Source organism: Saccopteryx leptura, chromosome 10, assembly GCF_036850995.1.
Source record: "Saccopteryx leptura isolate mSacLep1 chromosome 10, mSacLep1_pri_phased_curated, whole genome shotgun sequence".
NCBI lineage: Eukaryota > Metazoa > Chordata > Mammalia > Chiroptera > Emballonuridae > Saccopteryx > Saccopteryx leptura.
The window spans coordinates 19309650-19329645 of record NC_089512.1 but is presented as its reverse complement, the minus strand read 5'-3'; the positions used below and the strand labels follow the sequence as shown (position 1 = coordinate 19329645).

Genomic DNA, 19996 nt, shown 5'->3' with positions numbered 1-19996 from the left:
ATTTTGCAATGATACTTTAACAACTGGAAATCCTCTGACTAATCCATAAAAATGCCGACCTATCTTCCTCACGTCTGATCCAAGATCTCATATCGAATCCCGGGGAGAAAATAATTTCTCCTCTTGATGTCAAGTCACCCGAGAACATTCTGATGCACTTAGAATGCAGAAGCTCCTGGCTGAGTACTTAATCAATTTGGGGGTCTAAGTTTTATTTCAGGATCAGCAATGAGTCTTCCTGAACGAGTAAATCCGACTCCTCTGTCTCCACACAATGAAATCATCCATGCGAGCTTCGCAACAGACCAATTAACCGCTGCCCAGAAAGCGACAGAAAGGTCTTCCCAGAATTGGTTCCGGTAAAGCCTGAGTGCCTCTTCATTCTACCTACAGGCCAATCCTACCACTCTTAAATAAATAAATAAATAAATAAATAAATAAATAAATAAATAAGGCACAGCTTCCCCAAAGAAACAGGCACTCGGGCTGATGGGTAGCCATCCAAGCTCCTGGACAGCCTCCTTGCTTCCCCGTGGCTGTGGTTACTCACCTTAGAGCTCGTTTCCATGTGGTGTTTGGCACAAGCGCGAAGCTGAGTCACCCAGAACTGTTTCTCTTTTGCATCGGCCGCTGAAACAGAGAAAGAAAGGCTCACAGAGCCGGTTCCAAAACACATCTAACCTATTTCTACACCTACCTAAGGAGGTGAGGGGTGAGGAATAGAGGGAAAGGGAAGGAAAAGCAAATTCAGATTTCAATACTCTCTGTAGCCTGTGCTTAAACCCCCCCCCCCACACACACAAATGACACTAAATCTCAATAGAAAATACCCTCATAAACCACACTAAAAATGTATTTGGAAATATCCCGCCCTGGCCGGTTGGCTCAGTGGTAGAGCGTCGGCCTAGCGTGCGGAGGACCCGGGTTCGATTCCCGGCCAGGGCACACAGGAGAAGCGCCCATTTGCTTCTCCACCCCTCCGCCGCGCTTTCCTCTCTGTCTCTCTCTTCCCCTCCCGCAGCCAAGGCTCCATTGGAGCAAAGATGGCCCGGGCGCTGGGGATGGCTCTGTGGCCTCTGCCCCAGGCGCTAGAGTGGCTCTGGTCGCAACATGGCGACGCCCAGGATGGGCAGAGCATCGCCTCCTGGTGGGCAGAGCATCGCCCCTGGTGGGCGTGCCGGGTGGATCCCGGTCGGGCGCATGCGGGAGTCTGTCTGACTGTCTCTCCCTGTTTCCAGCTTCAGAAAAATGAAAAAAAAAAAAAAAAAAAAAAAAAGGAAATATCCCTTATGAGAACAATTTTGCCATTTTTTTTTTAAAACCTTCTCTGAAAAAGTCCTGTCTACCGCTTTTAAAAGGCAGCAAGGAAAGGAAACGTGATTATGTTTCAACGCCTCTGCCGCGTGTGGCTAATACGAAGATCAGAGCACAGCTCCTCGGACCTTTCTATTATCTACCAGAGTTGTACTGTGCAGTTCTTCGCGTTTACAAAATAAGCATTCGGGTGAATTACCATTTTAATATGTGTGCACAAGGATTCGTGTTAGGACTGGCCAGAACAAGATACCAAGTGCTACCTTAGAGATTCCCAAATTTCCCCCAAAGCGACACAGAAGCACAAGTCAACTGCATCATCATAACCTTCCGTCGACACCCCCCCAGTCTCAAGCACATAAAATGATCTCCTTAAAATAGTATGGATACATAACAGATTCTAGTAAAATTTAAATCTTCAATTTAAGTGAACAGTTAACTATATAAATGTTTTAATATAATATTAACTGCGTAATTGTTGATTACCCAGAAAAACAAAACATCCCCCTAGAAATCATAAGTGTGTACAAAAATGAGCCTAAGTGTCCTGTGTTAATAAAACCCAACTTGAACTTGCAGGTGAAGAAATCTATATAGAGTTGAAGGCCAGTGCAAGATCAGGCAAACTTAATTTTCAAAGGAAGGCAAAAACCAGAGCCTCTGTTCCTTAGGACACACGAAGAATTAATTGCCAGTTTGTCGTAGTCCTGTCCAAAGGCTCAGCACTGAAAAATTAGATTCCCAAAAGCTGTGCATCTAATGACATCAAGATTCAACTCTGTGTAGATGAGATGTGAAATGAGAGAAACAGACACCCAGGTCCTTGTGGGAGGGGCCAAGAACCAGCCATAGGTATGCAGAAATCCACCCGGTCTTTTTTGTAGTTGCCAAGTTTAAGTTAATTGAGCCTTCTTGATAATTTCATGCAGATAATAAAACTTTTATATCTGCTATTAAAACTACCCTTAAAAAAAAAAAAAAACCCTTGGGTTTAATAATCCGGAAAATAACAACTCAAAAGCAAAATGAGATGGCTCAATTGTCAACTTTGTTGGATTTGTCTCTTTTGTATGGGTTTGTGTCATTTTATAAAACCACAGGCAGGGGGAGGGGAGAAGGACCATTAAGTCTTTCTACCGCTATTGTTTCTGCTTTAACAATTTATTAAGCAATAAATAGCAAAGCAAAACCAACGACCATATAAATCCACCCAGCTGGAGCGCACACTGCATGAATCTCAGGAGAGAACATGAATCTCAGCCCAGTGCCCCCACACTGAACAACTTTCTCCTTCAACTACAGACATTTTTTATGTCACAGGCTTGTGGATTGTTTTATGGATTCTGAAATGTGAATTCTGTATAGACAATAAAGAAACATTAGCTTACTCCATCTCCTGGTAGCAAAGCTTGGAGGTGGAGCAGTGAAATGGACTCAGGGAAATAAGGGGACTCTCCTTTGTCCTTAGCCTTTACTTGAGCAAAAAAAAAAAAAAAAAAAAAAATGCTATAAGAATGCAGAATGGGCCCTGGCCGGTTGGCTCAGCGGTAGAGCGTCGGCCTGGTGTGCGGGGGACCCGGGTTTGATTCCCGGCCAGGGCACACAGCAGAAGCGCCCATTTGCTTCTCCACCCCCCCCTCCTTCCTCTCTGTCTCTCTCTTACCCTCCCGCAGCCAAGGCTCCATTGGAGCAAAGATGCCCCGGGCGCTGGGGATGGCTCCTTGGCCTCTGCCCCAGGCGCTAGAGTGGCTCTGGTCGCGGCAGAGCGAAGCCCCAGAGGGGCAGAGCATCGCCCCCTGGTGGGCAGAGCGTCGCCCCTGGTGGGCGTGCCGGGTGGATCCCGGTCGGGCGCATGTGGGAGTCTGTCTGACTGTCTCTCCCCGTTTCCAGCTTCAGGAAAAAAAAAAAAAAAAAAAAAAAGAATGCAGAATGACCCACTACCTCCTGATACATAATACATAATACTTTCTCTCAGACCTTAATAAATAACATTGATTCTGGGGGGCGGGGGATATGACACGTGTGTATTTGGATTTTCATTTTTGTTCTTTTGCCTTGTTATTTCATTAGAAGAAAACTTGACCGTTTTTCTGGCGAGCAACTGTAACAGAATGTTGGAAGAAGGATCTAACAATCAAATTATCCTGCTACAGTCAGATCTGGCATTCCTGAGAATCTCTGTGCTGCGTGGGCTGTGGAAGGGGGACCGGGGCAGGACCCACCGTGATGGCCCAGTGCCAGACTCTTGAGTCATGCTCACTGATCAGTTTTCAAGAAGCAAAGAGAAGGGAGCAAGCATACAACAGGAAATTAACTCAACACCAGTTGGCTTCTCACCAGGCTCACAACTGATTAAATAAAATATAACTGAAGGGGCCCTTTACTAAGAGGATGATTCCAGAGACACTCTGGGGAGGGGGGGGCACAATGACCATTGAAAGGCTTGTTTTGTCCTTACAGCCCAAAGTGCCCACAGGGCACTACAGTGGAGATTCACACTTACAAGGTCAAAGAAAATATCCACTGAGCTAATATGAAAACTCTGCCCAAGTCCTAGGGCTCGGCTGCCCTTGCAATCACTCACCTTCCTTCTGTCCTTAATTCCTCAATTAGGACAAGCAATTCCTCATGTCAGGCCATCTCCCCACCCCAGGGATAAGAGAGGCAGCAACCATCTGTCACCACAAAGTCATCAAACATAGGAAATTGTTAAAGCTGATTTTTTTTAAATTAAAAAACAAGAGAGCCATCACCATGGTAACTAAATACAAATGGAGCCCACAAGGCCCGTCTGAAAAGTGAGGGGGAGAAGACCATACCTCTCAGTTTATACATCTCTCCATTAGCAGAGTACACCACCAGCATGTGGGGAGCTTCGTCGCTCAGGGACACTATGGCTCCAGACAGAGACAGGCTCCCTCGAGGCTTCTGGTGCTTGCTTTGCTCATTCACAAAGTACTGCAGGACGCCGGCCTCGAAGTCCAGCACAAAGTACCTGTGCAGAGAAACCACAGCGTGTCACTGCTGTCCCCCAGGCCACACCTCACAGCAGAGCGGAACAGGAAAGCATTCCGGAAATGGACATCAAGGCTGCAAATCCAGGAAGCCGGACACCGAAAGTCCCCACCAGGTGCCCTTCGAGGTCAGCCCGAGTCAGGGGAGAGCACTTGATGCCTGAGTCAGAATGGAGCTTGTGACAGTCCCTGCAGGGCAAGGCCAGGTCCGTTCAGGATCTGGTGTGATGCCCACCACTCCGCCTGGTGCCCACGGACACCCCAGTAAACCGCAGAACAGCCAAAGAGCGGATGCATCGGAACACGGGCTGTTAACATGTTCCGTATGACCTCACAGGAACAGCTGGAATCCTCTGAGCCCCTACACGGGGCCCTTTTACAGCCTGGTAGCAGCAAGCTGGGCACTGAGCTTCCTGCCAGCAGCATGGGTACCGTGAGGAGGTCATGGGTCAGGGAGCTGGAGGTGCTCATACAACCACCTGGGCACACTCCAGTGGGCCCTAGTCCTAGCTATCATTTTTTACACAAAGAGGTGAGAATTCCCTCCACTCTGGGAGGCAGCAATGCTATTGGGCTCCACATCAGGGTACCAAACAATGGGGAGAGAGGGGCAACTGTAAGTTGCCTAAATTGTTCAAACAAATCTTTGTAGCCAAATATCTGGCCTATTGATATTCCCAATCTACTACCTCGGTGGTAGGTAGGACAGCTGCCCTTTTTCCACCTGCATGGAAATGTCTTCACCTTAGAGTCAGATTTTTCCTATGGCCTAGATGCCCAGATGCACAGCCCCTGCTGACTTTTCCACCGTCTCACTTCCTGTTCCACCCACAGTGGCCTTTTCTCTCCTTTCTTCCTAGCCACCAGTTGCCTCCTACCACAGGACCTTTGCTCATGCCGTCTCCCGTGCTTGGAGCAGTTACTCAAAGTGCATTCCACAAATGTTGATGGTTCCCAGATTGTTGTCAGTCTACAATAGCTTTTAGATACTTTTCCTGCAATTTGGCTTTGCTTCAACACCCAGCTGCACGATCAGTGGGTTAGTCCCGTAAAACAGTTCAGATGTTGTCCAACGCACACGGTACACACATACTACTTGCTAGTCCTGAAGCAACCACAATGCAACTAAGGGGAAAATAGCAAGACCTTCACCATGGTTTCAGAAATACCTGCCCAGAAAGTTATCCACTCCCATCCCCAAAGCTTAAAGCAGTGGTAGTCAGCCTGGTCCCTACCGCCCACTAGGGGGCGTTCCAGCTTTCATGGTGGGCGAAAGCGGAGCAACCAAAGTATAAATAAAAAGATAGATTTAACGACAGTAAGTTGTTTTATAAAGATCTATTCTGCCAAACTTAGCGAAAATCCGACATTAAGTACTTGGTAAGTAATTATTATTATATGCTTTCACTTGCTATAACTCTGCTTTATACATTTTATAAAGTAAAGTTACTTCCCTACTTTATAAATCACCATTACTGTGGAAGCGGAGGGCGGTTAGAAAGTTTTACTACTAAGAGAGATACAGAAGTGGGCGGTAGGTATAAAAAGGTTGACGACCCCTGGCTTAAAGGATGATTCCCTCCCCTTTCTTCCACGGTAGCTTCTCGGCCTTCAGAAACAACTCAAGTACCAGCAACTTGAGAACGATGTTCCAGATCAGGTCCAACGTTCCTCCCACAAGCTCTCTCAGTGCCTTAAAACGACCCTTCCTGAGCCCTGGCCCTAACATTTGCAGGATTGTCTGAGTCAATGGCTAGTTTCCCTGATAGACTCTAAACTGCGGGAAGGTGGAACTGGGTTTCCCCCCAGTGCCCAGCCCAGTGCCTGCCACTTCTCTGACACTCAGTTAACATTTATTCAATGAATGAATGAAGGGGGGGGGGAGGGAGACACTACAAAATCCCACAATTTCTTTTTTTTTTTTTTTTTCTTAAGCTGGAAACGGGGAGAGACAGTCAGACAGACTCCCACATGCGCCCGACCGGGATCCACCCGGCACGCCCACCAGGGGCGACGCTCTGCCCACCAAGGGGCGATGCTCTGCCCCTCCGAGGCGTCACCCTGCCGCCACCAGAGCCACTCTAGCGCCTGAGGCAGAGGCCAAGGAGCCATCCCCAGCGCCCGGGCCATCCTTGCTCCAATGGAGACTTGGCTGCGGGAGGGGAAGAGAGAGACAGAGAGGAAGGAGGGGGGGGGGAGAAGCAAATGGGCGCTTCTCCCATGTGCCCTGGCCGGGAATCGAACCCGGGTCCCCCCGCACGCCAGGCCGACGCTCTACCGCCGAGCCAACCGGCCAGGGCCAAATCCCACAATTTCTAATCCATGCACCAAAGTACCTGGGAGTTTCAACCGTGAGCTCAGAGGGCACCGAAAAATATTTTACATTTGAGGGATACACAGCAATCCTCACCACAGGTCAGATGCCATGCACACGATCAACTCTGGGGCCCACCCCAAAGGTGGCAGTGACATCATTTCGTTGCCAAGCTGGGTTTTCAGCAGGTGCTGGGAATAAAACCAACCTCCACGTGGAACAGAAGGGAAGGCAGCCATGCCCAACGCGGCTCCCAGGCTTGCAAAGCTGTGCAGGACTCACAGCTGCCCGCATCCCATCGGTGAGTAATTGTGCTTATTTAACAGAGAAATAAAAATACGCTTCTTTCCATTTTTGTTTATGATTTTTTTCAAATGGCTACTGAATTGTTAGGACATAAATTTCTGTAAAGTCGTTTGGAGCTAACCTCGGAATTTTTGGAACCTGTAAGTACCACGAACTGAGAAAGTTGACACGCCTCTGACCTAATTCGTTCTCATCGCAACAGGGACACAGTACATATCCCCATCACAAATATCCTGACACTGGAACTCAAAATCCACGTCCCTCCGTCTGTGTCCAAGGTCCAGGCTCGGTGACTCCAGTAACCACCAACTTGCCTTTGTTTCTCATGTCACTTTCTCTGTCACCTCTCCTGTACCTGCTTAGGTACATTCCTCTCCAACCCCCTTGCCCTGCAGCGCAAACAGCCAAAAGCTCCTTTGCTGGCACACAGGTCCCGTCATACAACCCACAGTGCAAGGTGCAGCCCTCTCGTTTAGCACCTGGCTGCCCAGGTCCCAGCCCCGAAATCTTCAATTTCACTAAGAAATCTCCCACCTTTGTTTTGTTTTTTTGTTTTTTGTTTTTGTTTTTAGTTATTTTTTTTTATTTTATTTATTCATTTTTAGAGAGGAGAGAGAGAGGGAGAGAGAGAGACAGAGAAAGAGAGAGAGCTTGTTTTTTTGTTTTTAACATTCCAAATGGCCCGGCCCAAACTATCTATTCTACCCCTCTCTTTCCCTCCTATCTGGTGAGTCACTAGATGAAGATGTATTGATAGTTCTGGTTTCCACCATCAGCATGGATAAATAAGACAAGAGTGAGTCACACACAGACCAGGACCATGCCAAGCGTGGTCCCTAGCTCAACGGTATCAACAGCCACCAGGGAGCGTGTTAGAAACGTAAATTCTGGGGCCCACCCAAAGCCTGCAGAACCAGACCCTCTCCAGAACGAGGGGCCCAGGAAGCTGTGTTCTAACGAGCCGCCAGGGGATCCTGATGCAGCTCAGGTCTGAGAAGCACCGGCCTCACCTGCAAGCTCATCACCAAACCCCTGTCCTCAGCTTCCAGGAGGCACAGCCAGGATATCCAGGGTGGGACAGAAGTAGGTTTACCATTGGTCATATGGAAAATAATACAATGATTAATAAATAATTCAAGAATAAATTGTGGTTGTGTTTCATGTTCTCATAACTGTAAACCAGCATGTGCCCCACCCTGTATTTCTGGCTTTCCCTGCAGTTAGGAGGTGGGCCTCTGCCTGAGCTTGAGCCAACAGCGCATGAACAGAAGTAAAACAGGCCTGGCCCATAACATACATACACCTACATACATACATACATACATACACACACACACACAGTGGAGTGGAACGGAGATCCTCACTGGGGGTATGGCAAAGCACAAGAGGAAAGGCGCCTGGCCCCTGAATCACCCCCCCCCCCCCCCCCGCAAGAGTCACCTTCTGAGGAACGCCCACATCAGACTGCTGCATGAATAAGAAAGTGCCCAATGTGATAAGGTGCCAAGAAACTGTAAAACTTAGTATTAGCAACGCCATTTTAAAGAGGAAAAGTCAGGCTTCTTACCCCCTCCTTTCTGTGGAGAAAGGAAAGAAAAGAATGCAGGAGCTTCCTGGCTTACAAGGACACCTGGGTCACCTAGTCATAGTTTAGCTAATTCCTAGAATTCTCAGGAAGCGTGCCTGGGGCCACTTGCCACACAGAGCAGAGAAGATAGAATTTATCTAACAACCTCAGAAAACAATGTTTATGTACCTTAATCAAGAATTCCTATACTCGGACTCAGCCTAAAGACATGAGAGTTACGTATACCTCTAGAGAAAGGGATCACACGCCCCTCCTTACCCACTCCAACCAGTATGTGATTTGGTCTATAAAATCAGCCACAGAATTGTAGGGACTTGCTACATGATTTGGGATTGTGCCCCGTGTAGCTAGTCGGCTAATTGATAAATTCCTCAAAATTTCTTCTGTATCCTGCCTTGGTGTCTCTATGTAACCCGCGGATTAAAAGTACACTACTTTATAACACCCTGACCAGGTAGCTCAGTTGGTTAGAACGTGGCCCCGTATGCCAGGGTTGCAGGTTCAATCCCTGGTCAGGGTATATTCAAGAAATTAACCAATGAACACATAGATAGGTGGAACAACAAATCAATGTCTCTCTCTCTCTCTCACCTTTCCACTCTCTCTAAAATAAAAATACTTAAAAAAAAAAAAAAAAAGCAAGGACCTGACGTGTGGTGACACAGTGGATAAAGCATCAACCTGGAACGCTGAGGTCACGGGTTTGAAACCCTGGGCTTGCCTGGTCAAGGCATATATGAGAGTTGATGCTTCCTGCTCCTCCCCCTTTCTCTCTCTCTCTCCTCTCTCTCTCAAATTGAATAAATAAAATCTAAAAGAAAAGAAAGGTGTCTCATTAGACAACTAAGGTCAAGATCAGTTACAACAGCTAGCCTTCCAAATTCACCAGAAATCTTTTCCTAACTTTCTATTTTCAGCTCCTTCTACTTAACATGGGCTCCCATTTCTTTACAGGGGATGAAAGCCAAAGTCCTTCAGTGACAGAACAACTAGGGTAATTTCTGAGCTGCCAATGGTCAAGCCACTGAAGTGCTGTCCCTGCCCTGTCTTTAGGAGTAAATGCTTCCAACCTGCCCTACACTGAATGTCACTGAGACGCCAGCTGCGCGGACACTGCTCCTGGCAAGTGGAGCGTTCACAGCGATGATCTACCAAGTGCAGGGAAGGAAACAGCACCCTGCGTGCCCTCACCCACGCTCCGCGTTGCTACGGCCACGCCCCCCCTCCCCCACCCCCTGCGCTATGGCCACCTCCACTGATAAACACAGCACTCTGACACAGGGGGAGCAGAAAAGGTAGGGATATCTGAATAGGCTTCAATGGAAAGGGATACACTGTTGGTTAGAAAGGGTAAAGGGTACTATCTCTCTCCCTACCACTTAGATCGGGAACCTGTCAGCCTTCCTCTCACCTAGAGGCAGCTTCCCAAATGCCTCCTGTCCAAATAACTAACCATAGATTTGCAAAGGCCACTATTCAGAAGCTGGTACAAAGAAATGAATGGAATGCTGGGGTTTTTTTTCCCAATAAGGCTGACATAATAACCAACTGATGTCACATTATGCAAGATATGGGGACATACCTATGATTTTTCACATTACTGATTTCCAGCTGACATCTTAACTCTAAATTCCTGCCTCAGATGAAAAACATTTCCACTACTTCCTAAAATACTTCAGATGTAAATGCACAGGATTGAATCATGTGCGCTCAGGAAGGTCATTAACAATTTATTCCTTTTCTAAAGACAGTTAAAAACTCTATCATATTTGAAGGGGACAACAGGAGACTGATTAAAAATTACAACAAACTAAACACAATGTTCTTTCAGTATGGCCTTTGAAAGTCAAGTTAGCTTGCATTATATACAGGTAAGAACTGTCCATATGGCCTTTAAAAGGGTGATTTCGGTTGGTCACATCCCCTGGGAGGAAAGAAATTACATTTGGTTTCCTGCAGGGTCAGGGCTCTGCCAGGAACTGATGTTTAGAGCTCGCAGCTATATCTGAAAGTCACAGGTTTCATTCTAAATGGGAAAGTTAACCACATTTCTAGATGAGGCTTCATTAAACCAAGTGCAATCGGTAGGTAAAATCCTGAAACACAGTCTCCAAGGGTTTTCGTTTTAGAGAAATGAATATGGCAAACCTAATTTAAAAACCTGTGTTCTTTTAAAATTAGTGTTGAGCTTCCGTATTCCGTATGCAACCTGACTGATGTGGAGGTGAACTTAATCGTATACAAAGAGCATATTTTATTTGCTATGTTAACAAACCAAAAAACGTGCTGGAGAGAGAAACGAGGGAATGAGGAGAGAAATCAAACCCAGGGAGACAGATATCTTAATTCTCACCAGGTGGCATCCTTGGCCAGTTCCAAAACTGGGAGGCACGGCCAATGGCAAGCCTCTTTCTTCCATGGAAGGGCTGAGGACAAGCCATTGCCTACTTCCATCCTGCAGATAAACCCCACTGCTCTAGAAAGAACACACAGATGCACACACACTCATACTCATACTAATACCCAGACATGCACACCTTCATTCACAGGTACACACTCATGCTCAGACATGCTCGCACTCATATGCCCACATCTACTCTTGAACTAAATCATGCACTCACACATAGTGTACACACACTCACATATATGTGCACATACATGTACACTCACTTGCACACATTCTTACTTCCATGCACACAGACAAAGCAGCTACCCTTACCTGTCTCTGCTTTCCAAGTCTTGCAACTCTAAGGGTCATATGTCTATACCTATCGCCTTTTAATACCCACCCCACTTTACTTTGGGGGGGGGAGAGGAATGGGGCCCACGAGCACACTAACAGCCACGGGTCCAACTCCATGCGAGTGAAGTGCAAAGAGAAAGGACTGGGGGGAGGAAGGCCGGGGAAGAAGCTCATTAATACTGACAGGAAGTTACAAGCAAATTACAAGAAAATTACTAAGAGAAAGAAATGCGGGGAAATAAAATCTTTTGAAGAGGAACTTTTGCTCGACAGGCAGCTCCTGACAAAGAGCTGAATCATTTCATCTAAATGTAAAAGTGAAAATTAAAATGACAAGAGTAAAAGGGCCTCCTGGAAGACAGGGCAGAACTACTTTCACACCCATGCTATTGTTATTTCCGAGAATGTGTCAGGACTCTCTGTTCCCCAGGAGGCCTAGCCCCTCATCTCCACACCAGACACTAGGCCCTGAGCCACCTGAGCCCCTGCCTAGCAGGCCCGCCATCCCCCAGGTGGAAGATGAGTGAGGACCGCAGCCTGGGGAGCCCGCCTCACCTTCCCCAGATCCTCTGCGATGCACCTGCTCCAAACTGCGGGCACCCACTGGACGTGGCCTGTGCTCAGACTTTCATATCTGCCTTGTCCTGACCAATGACAACATGACCTTCTTCAGCTTAAGACCCTTCCCTGGGTTAAATTATTTACTGCCTGACCATTCCAGAATCCCAATCACTACCCCCCAGCACACCAAAATGGCAGAGACCCTCCCAGAGGCGTGGGTTTCTCTGCCTTAGGCACCGACCCCTTGTCCACAGCCCCCTGTCACCAGAGGGCTCCCTGGGGCGGGCACGAGGCTGCAGGGACAGTTCTTTCTGTTAGTCCAAATTTGGAGGGACCCAAAACATGAAAGACAGGAAAGGCCCTGGCCGGTTGGCTCAGTGGTAGAGTGTCGGCCTGGCGTGCAGAGGTCCCGGGTTCGATTCCCGGCCAGGGCACACAGGAGAGGCACCCATCTGCCTCTCCACCCCTCCCCCTCTCCTTCCTCTCTGTCTCTTTCTTCCCTTCCCGCAGCCAAGGCTCCATTGGAGCAAAGATGGCCCGGGCGCTGGGGATGGCTCCTTGGCCTCTGCCCCAGGCGCTAGAGTGGCTCTGGTCACAGCAGAGCGACGCCCTGGAGGGGCAGAGCATCGCCCCCTGGTGGGCATGCCGGGTGGATCCCGGTCGGGCACATGCGGGAGTCTGTCTATCTCTCCCCATTTCCAGCTTCAGAAAAATACAAAAAAAAAGAAAGGAAGGAAGGAAGGAAGGGAGGGAGGGAGGGAGGGAGGGAGGGAGGGAGGGAGGGAGGGAGGGAGGGAGGGAGGGAGGGAGGAAGGAAGGAAGGAAGGAAGGAAGGAAGGAAGGAAGGAAGGAAGGAAGGAAGGAAGACAGGAATAAGGTCCACCGTTTACACATCAAAGCTTTATTGTCTAGCTTGGCCAAGCAGCGGCAGCTCCGACAGAAATCTGAGGGAGAGCACGCCGGTCCTTTGTTCTACTTAGTTTTTATAGTTTTGTAAGTGGGAAGTACAGAAGCAAAAATTGTAATTAGGAGCCCTTTACCACTATTGGTTATAGTCATATGTCCTTTAACATGATAGGACCATGTTCAATTTGCAAGCCATACATTATTTTGGAGAAAACAAAATTTACAAGCCAACACAATGGTAGAAAGATGTCTCTTTACATATTAAAGGCATTCCTATATTATCTAGTGTTCATCTGCTATCTCTCTGTCCAGAGTCACACGTGTTAACCACACACATTTACATAGGAGAGGTAGTTTTGGTGGGGACAAATGTCTGCACATGGCTCATTGCTATGAGAAAAGGTTTATTTTGGCTTTTCTCTTCCTGCACCTGCCTAGCCATTCACTCCTTTCCCCACAGGTGTGGTGGAATGTCAGGGAATCCATGTTTTCCTTCCCTTTGCATTTACAATACAATGCCAAGGGCCATCCTGGTTATGCCAATTACACAGTACAGAGACTATTCTCACAATTTCTCTGCACACCTTAACCCAAATTAATAAAATGTTCCTCAAGCCTCCCAAAATATTAATATTAATTCTGTAGCTTTTGGTACTTTACAACACCTGCGGGTGAAGTGGCTCAGTGGCTCCTCACTTTCCAGCACTGTGCAGACTGATTCTTGATGCTTCTGCTGCCTTCCGATTCCACTCTGCCCGTAACCACTCAAAATAGCACCACGTTTGAAATCTAGAATCCTCATGTTTCTGAAACTTCCAATCTACTGCTGACAGAAAGTAAAAAACACCAGGGGGAAAAATAAATCAGCAAAGCAGAACATAGTATGTCAAGTGTGGATGCATTTTCCCAGGTTTACCTGAACTCTTCAAAATTCGTATCACCTGTTGATCATATTCTGAGCCCTTTCATCATCAGAGATCATCAACATATTAAAATTCTCCCAAAAGTTACCTCCTTGGAGCTGCCAGTCTCCACAGAGAGGGCGTTTACAGGTGGGCCTGTAAGGCCTTGATCACTGTGGTCTCCTCACCTCAGGGGAGTTCACACTCAAAACCCTTCAGAGTTTCTGGCTTGGAAGAGGAGGATTAAGCTTCCAGAATTTCCTTCGTGATAAACAGACTTCCTAGAGAGGAAGATGCTAGATCAGGGGTCCCCAAACTACGGCCCGCGGGCCGCATGCGGCCCCCTGAGGCCATTTATCTGGCCCCCGCCGCACTTCCAGAAGGAGCACTTCTTTCATTAGTAGTCAGTGAGAGGAGCATAGTTCCCATTGAAATACTGGTCAGTTTGTTGATTTAAATTTACTTGTTCTTTATTTTAAATATTGTATTTGTTCCTGTTTTGTTTTTTTACTTTAAAATAAGATATGTGCAGTGTGCATAGGGATTTGTTCATAGTTTTTTTTATAGTCCAGCCCTCCAATAGTCTGAGGGACAGTGAACTGGCCCCCTGTGTAAAAAGTTTAGGGGCCCCTGTGCTAGATCCTACCATCCAAACCACACGACAGGGTCTACGGCACAGCGCCTGCGGGCAACCCCGATCCTAGCCAAGCCTTGAAGGCTACAGTTCTTCGATGCATGGAATTGGCGGCAGTGGCTGCAGAATCCCAGCGGCCTTCGTCCGTCTCTCAGCTGCTCATTACTCAATCCTGCGGCCAGAGTTCCTCCGCTGCCACCACCATCCCCCAAACCACCAAGAGACAGACATTCCCACATCCCTCAATTGTCATCGGGTCCTGAGGGCTCAACCTCAACCATGGGACAAACATATTCTATTATATATATTGTGTGCAGGTATGCCATACAAGTTTAATCTCAACATGGCCACATTGAAAAACTCAATGTGGCCATTGAGCAAAACCATTACGTTAGCCTTCAGACTTCTTACATATAAACTGAACCACTACTAAAAAGGGTTGTTGCCTGACCAGGTGGTGGCACAGTGGATACAGCGTCAGACTGGGATGCAGAGGACCCAGGTTCAAGACCCCGAGGTCACCAGCTTGAGCACGGGCTCATCTGGTTTGAGCAAAGCTCACCAGCTTGGACCCAAGGTCGCTGGCTCGAGCAAGGGGTTACTCAGTCTGCTGTAGGCCTGTGGTCAAGGCACATATGAGAAAGCAATCAATGAACAACTAAGGTGTCGCAACAAAAAACTAATGATTGATGCTTCTCATCTCTCTCCGTTCCTGTCTGTCTGTCCCTGTCTATCCCTCTCTCTGACTCTCTGTCTCTGTTTAAAAAAATGGGGGGGGGGGGTTGTTGATATTTACAGAGCACTTTCTGTGTCACTCACTGTGTGCTGCACACATAGGAACTCACTGACACCTCCAAGCAGTCCCAGGGAGTAGACGTGCCTGAACCATTCCTACAGATAAAAAAAAAACTTGGAGCACAGAAACATTAACGATGCGCCTAAGACCTTCCAGAGAGGACACGATGGGGCTAGATTTGAACTCAGGCAGCCTAACGTTACAGCCCGTGGCTCTAAACCAGCAGTCTTCAACCGGTGTGCCACAGGAAGTATTAAAACAAGCAATACCTATTTACCTCTTTTCCCTTAGATGGGCAAATAAAAAAATAAATGACAACAGTCAACACAACAATAGCCATCCGATGTGCATGAATCAAAATTATACTTATTTTTTTGTCAGATAAGCAAAAAAATATACATTTTGATGTACTGCAGAAATTGTTTATGTGTGCCATGGGATGAAAATGGTTGGAAAACACTGCTCTACACCATTCATATACTGTGTGCTGATTAACATAAAGTTTTCACTGTAAAGATGCAAAAATATAGGGTTAAAGACACTGAGAGAAACAGGACAGAAGTACAGACGACAATGAACCAAACACAACCATGCTGGAAGGTTCCAGAATCCTGTTGCCCGGAGTGTGACAGGCACACAGAAAACAAAGATACACAGATTCAAAACAATATAATCATGTTTTAAGTTTTACAAATAATTATATATGCCAAGAAAAAATATGACTTTTTTAAAATTTGAAAACCTTTTCCAAAATGGCTTTTAAAAAAAAAATCAAACATTTAAAAGTAAAAATTTTTTTTTTTTTTTTTTTTTTTACAGAGGCAGAGATAGACAGGGACAGACAGACAGGAACGGAGAGAGATGAGAAGCATCAATCATTAGTTTCTCGTTGCGCGTTGCGACTTCTTAGTTGTTCATTGATTGCTTTCTCATATGTGCCTTGACCGTGGGCCTTCAGCAGACCGAGCAACCCCTTGCTGGAGCCAGCGACCTTGGGTCCAAGCCGGTGAGCTTTTTGCTCAAACCAGATGAGCCCGCGCTCAAGCTGGCGACCTTGGGGTCTCGAACCTGGATCCTTCCACATCCCAGTCTGACGCTCTATCTACTGCACCACCGCCTGGTCAGGCTAAAAGTAAAAATTTTTATTGATCACATTTATTGATCACGACTACACCTCACAGCAAAATAGATATTTGGTATGTTAAAAGCTTAAGTTTTTTAAAAAATAAATTGTATTAGTTTTAATAATATACCTAATATTAGATATTATATATAATATACTTTATATTAATTATGTAACATTGTTATGATTAGGAGAAATACGGGTGAATATTTTTAAACTCTTAAGATGGAGAAAGCATCATGACAGGACAGCAAAACCATTTAAAAAGTATTGACTCATATTACTAAATAATAAGTAAAAATATCTAATATCTCTAAAGTAAAAAACAATCCATAAATATAATTAAAAGACAACCAATACAGTTTTTGAAATTTTTGAATTGCCTTGCCCTCTAAAAAACAAACAAACAAACAAACAAACAAACAGCCTGACCAGACGGTGGCACAGTGGATAGAGCATTGGACTGGGACACAGAGAACCCAGGTTTGAAACCCCAAGGTCACTGGCTTGAGTGCGGCCTCACCAGTTTGAGCACAGGGTCGCTGGGTTGAGTGTGGGATCATAGACATGACCCCATGGTCGCTGGCTTGAGCCCAAGGTTGCTGCTTGAGCAAGGGGTCACAGACTCAGCTGGAGCCCCCCAGTCAAGGCACATATGCAAAGCAATCAATGAACAACAAAGAAGCCACAATGAAGAACGGATGCTTCTCTTCTCTCTCCCTTCCTGTCAGTCCCTATCCACACACACACACACACACACACACACACACACAAAACAAAAACAAAAAGACCGTTCCTTACAGTTTGGGTCAATGCTTCTAAAACTCCCAAACATACCTAGAGGATCAGAATCCTTGTGGATGAAGTCAGGAAATCAGGAATGTAAACTTCAAAGTTTCCCTAAATCACCTATATTCGTACTGGTTTGTATAAGAACCAGTATAAAACCAGAGTCAGGATACAACCTCACAACGTTACCCGTCACCCAGCGTTTCTTCTAGTCTGCCAGACCGTCCCCACAATCACCCACTCGGCAAACCCCCGAGGACCCCTGTGCCCATACGATGAGTGGGATATATTACTTGAGTACAACCCGACCTCACTCTGTCTTGGTCTGAAAGCTGCTAAATCACAACAGCCCAGGCAGGCAGTGAACTTCTTGGCTGTGTCACTTTGGAAGTATTTTTGAAGCAGATTTAAAGAAACATTCCAAAATCACCTGGCTTAGAGTTCCTGCATAATCCGATCACCGGCCAGCATCGGACAGGGGCCCATTTGCGCAGAGGGGCCCCAGGGGCCAGGCTGAAGAAAGTACCTGAAGATTTAGAACTTCTAGGCTAAGTAGCAGCTGCCGTCAACTCTCCCCCTCCCCCCGCCATAAAGCACCAGCATAAGTCAAAGTGAACTTCTAACACAAGGTCTGATGCGCAGCACTTGGACTGGACGTATGATGAGATTCGATCTGCTTCTAAGGGCTAGGTCAGTGGTCGGCAAACCGCGGCTCGCGAGCCACATGCAGCTCTTTGGCCCCTTGAGTGCACCTCTTTGGCCAGCTTAGGAGTACCCTACGTTAATAACACTGTACCTACCTATATAGGTTAAGTTTTAAAATTTGGCTCTGAAAAGAAATTTCAATCATTGTACTGTTGATATTTGGCTCTGTTGACTAATGAGTTTGCCAACCACTGGGCTAGGTGATTTAATACCAAGAGAACTGAGACCTAACAATTATTAATACAGGCTTGTAGAATATTGCCTCCTCGCCTTCAGAACCCCTATTAACTCTTGAGTTTCTGGTGCCTTTAGGTGAGAACATCACACTATTTTAAGTAAACTGTCAAATATCAAGATGGATTCTAACGCTCACAACTCACACTCCCATTCTCGCCATCCACAACGCTCGGAACTTACCTAGGGACCCTTGACATGGGTTGAGTCTTGATTCAAGTCTGTGCTTTGCACTAGAAGCTTGAATATATACAGGGGAAAAGCTTCTGATACTTGCTAGAGCCCTGGGGTAAAGATGGGTGGGTGTTCCCCACCAAAATGGAGAGAGAGGGGATGGCCTATGGGGACCAGTGGAAGCAATCCGGATCATAAGCTGGCCTCCCCAGGTGAGCTTTCCCCCAAATCCCCAGCTGAGTCAGGCCCCAAACTCCACTGTCCCTGGATCAAAGTGTTCTTCATTTTCCCCTCGGGGTGACAGCATAGAAGAGGCAGGATTTGGTAGCGCACCTGCGTATGGCCTGCACCTGTGCTTTCCAAGCCTGAGCTGCATCAGAATCACCTGGAAGCTTGTTAAAAGGCAGCTTCCTGGCACCTCCCCCAGAGTTTCTGCTTCGGGAGCTCTGGGGTGGAGCACGAGAACCTGAACCCCTAACAAGCCCCCAGGTGAGGCTGCTGCTGCGGCTGCCAGTAGGAGCACGCTCCGAGAACCAGTGGTTCTCATTTTTGTGATAAGGTACTTTACCCACGCTGAGCTTGGAGGCCCGCGTCTGCAGAGCAGCAGGCTGGCTGGCTGGCTCTTCTGCAGACCGTTCCATCCTCACTGTGCCTAAAGGTCTGTCTGGTTACAAAACAAGAGCTTCCAAAAGTACCTATCACATTTCTCAGTGCAGAACGTAAATCGGATCCGACACTCACGTTGCGTTGTATCAGCAGTTTAGTTAATTGACTACAGTCCCAACAAGAGAGAACTTAAGACAAGGGCCTGTGTTTGTTCTTTTTCGGGGGCACCGTGGAAATATTTGGAATGTAACATAACTCACTCCTGGTTCTCAACATGGCCCGCTGTACGCAGGGTCTTTGATATAGACAGAGGCGGATTTAACTGTGAGCGCACCAGGCACGTGCGGGGGGCCCTGACTTCTGAGGGGCCCCGCAAAACCCCAACTTTACACTTTTTTTCTAATGACACCAAGTTTGGTTTCATATGTGCAATTTAAACAATAATAGCACAAAATATTTTTATTTATTTAAAAACATGGTTAACATGTATTTTTATTTTCCCTGTTTCTTTTTTTTAAGGGGCTCAATATTTTCTTCTGCACCCGGGGCCTCAACCGACCTTAATCCTTCTCTGGATACAGATAAAGCATTATGGACACAGTCACTCATTTTCTGGTTAAAAGAAACAATCTATTCAAACCCAACTGTATGAAGTTAGCTTTGATTCCAAAACTAAGTTTTATTTCCAAGAATTCACTCATTTCCTTGAAAAAATTTTTTAACTGTATACCTACTACTGAGATAAGGTACTCTGTGCTACATGCTAAGGCCACATGGGGGAGAGGGGACACAAGGTCCCTCTTCTTGGGGAGAGGGTGTGGAGGAACAGAAGCAAACAATACAATACAAACAATACACCAAAATAAATACAAAACTACAGCTGTCAGAAGTGTCTCATGGTAAGAGTAGAATGGGACCTAGCTAGGGAGTTCCCAAGGACAAAACGTCCATAAACTGTGCCTGACCAGGCGGTGGTGCAGTAGATAGAGCGTCAGACTGGGATGCGGAAGGACCCAGGTTAGAGACCCCGAGGTCGCCAGCTTGAGCGCGAGCTCATCTGGTTTGAGCAAAAGCTCACCAGCTTGGACCCAAGGTCGCTGGCTCAAGCAAGGGGTTACTCGGTCTGCTGAAGGCCCCATGGTCAAGGCACATATGAGAAAGCAATCAATGAACGACTAAGGTGTCGCAACGAAAAACTGATGATTGATGCTTTTCATATCTCTCTGTTCCAGTCTGTCTGTCCCTGTCTATCCGTCTCTCTGACTCTCTCTCTGTCCCTGTAAAATA

General features: G+C 46.7%; 1 protein-coding gene across 1 annotated transcript in view; it reads right to left on the bottom strand.

Moving 5' to 3' along the window:
* The window catches only part of OSBPL10 (oxysterol binding protein like 10), a 296950-nt gene that overhangs the window by 179496 nt on the left and 97458 nt on the right, over positions 1–19996 (bottom strand). The window contains exons 2-3 of the mRNA XM_066350426.1: positions 4134–4309; positions 551–630 (exon numbers count right to left, since the gene is read on the bottom strand). Of these exons, the coding sequence (XP_066206523.1) occupies positions 551–630; positions 4134–4309 (256 nt within the window). The remainder of the gene's footprint in view (positions 1–550; positions 631–4133; positions 4310–19996) is intronic.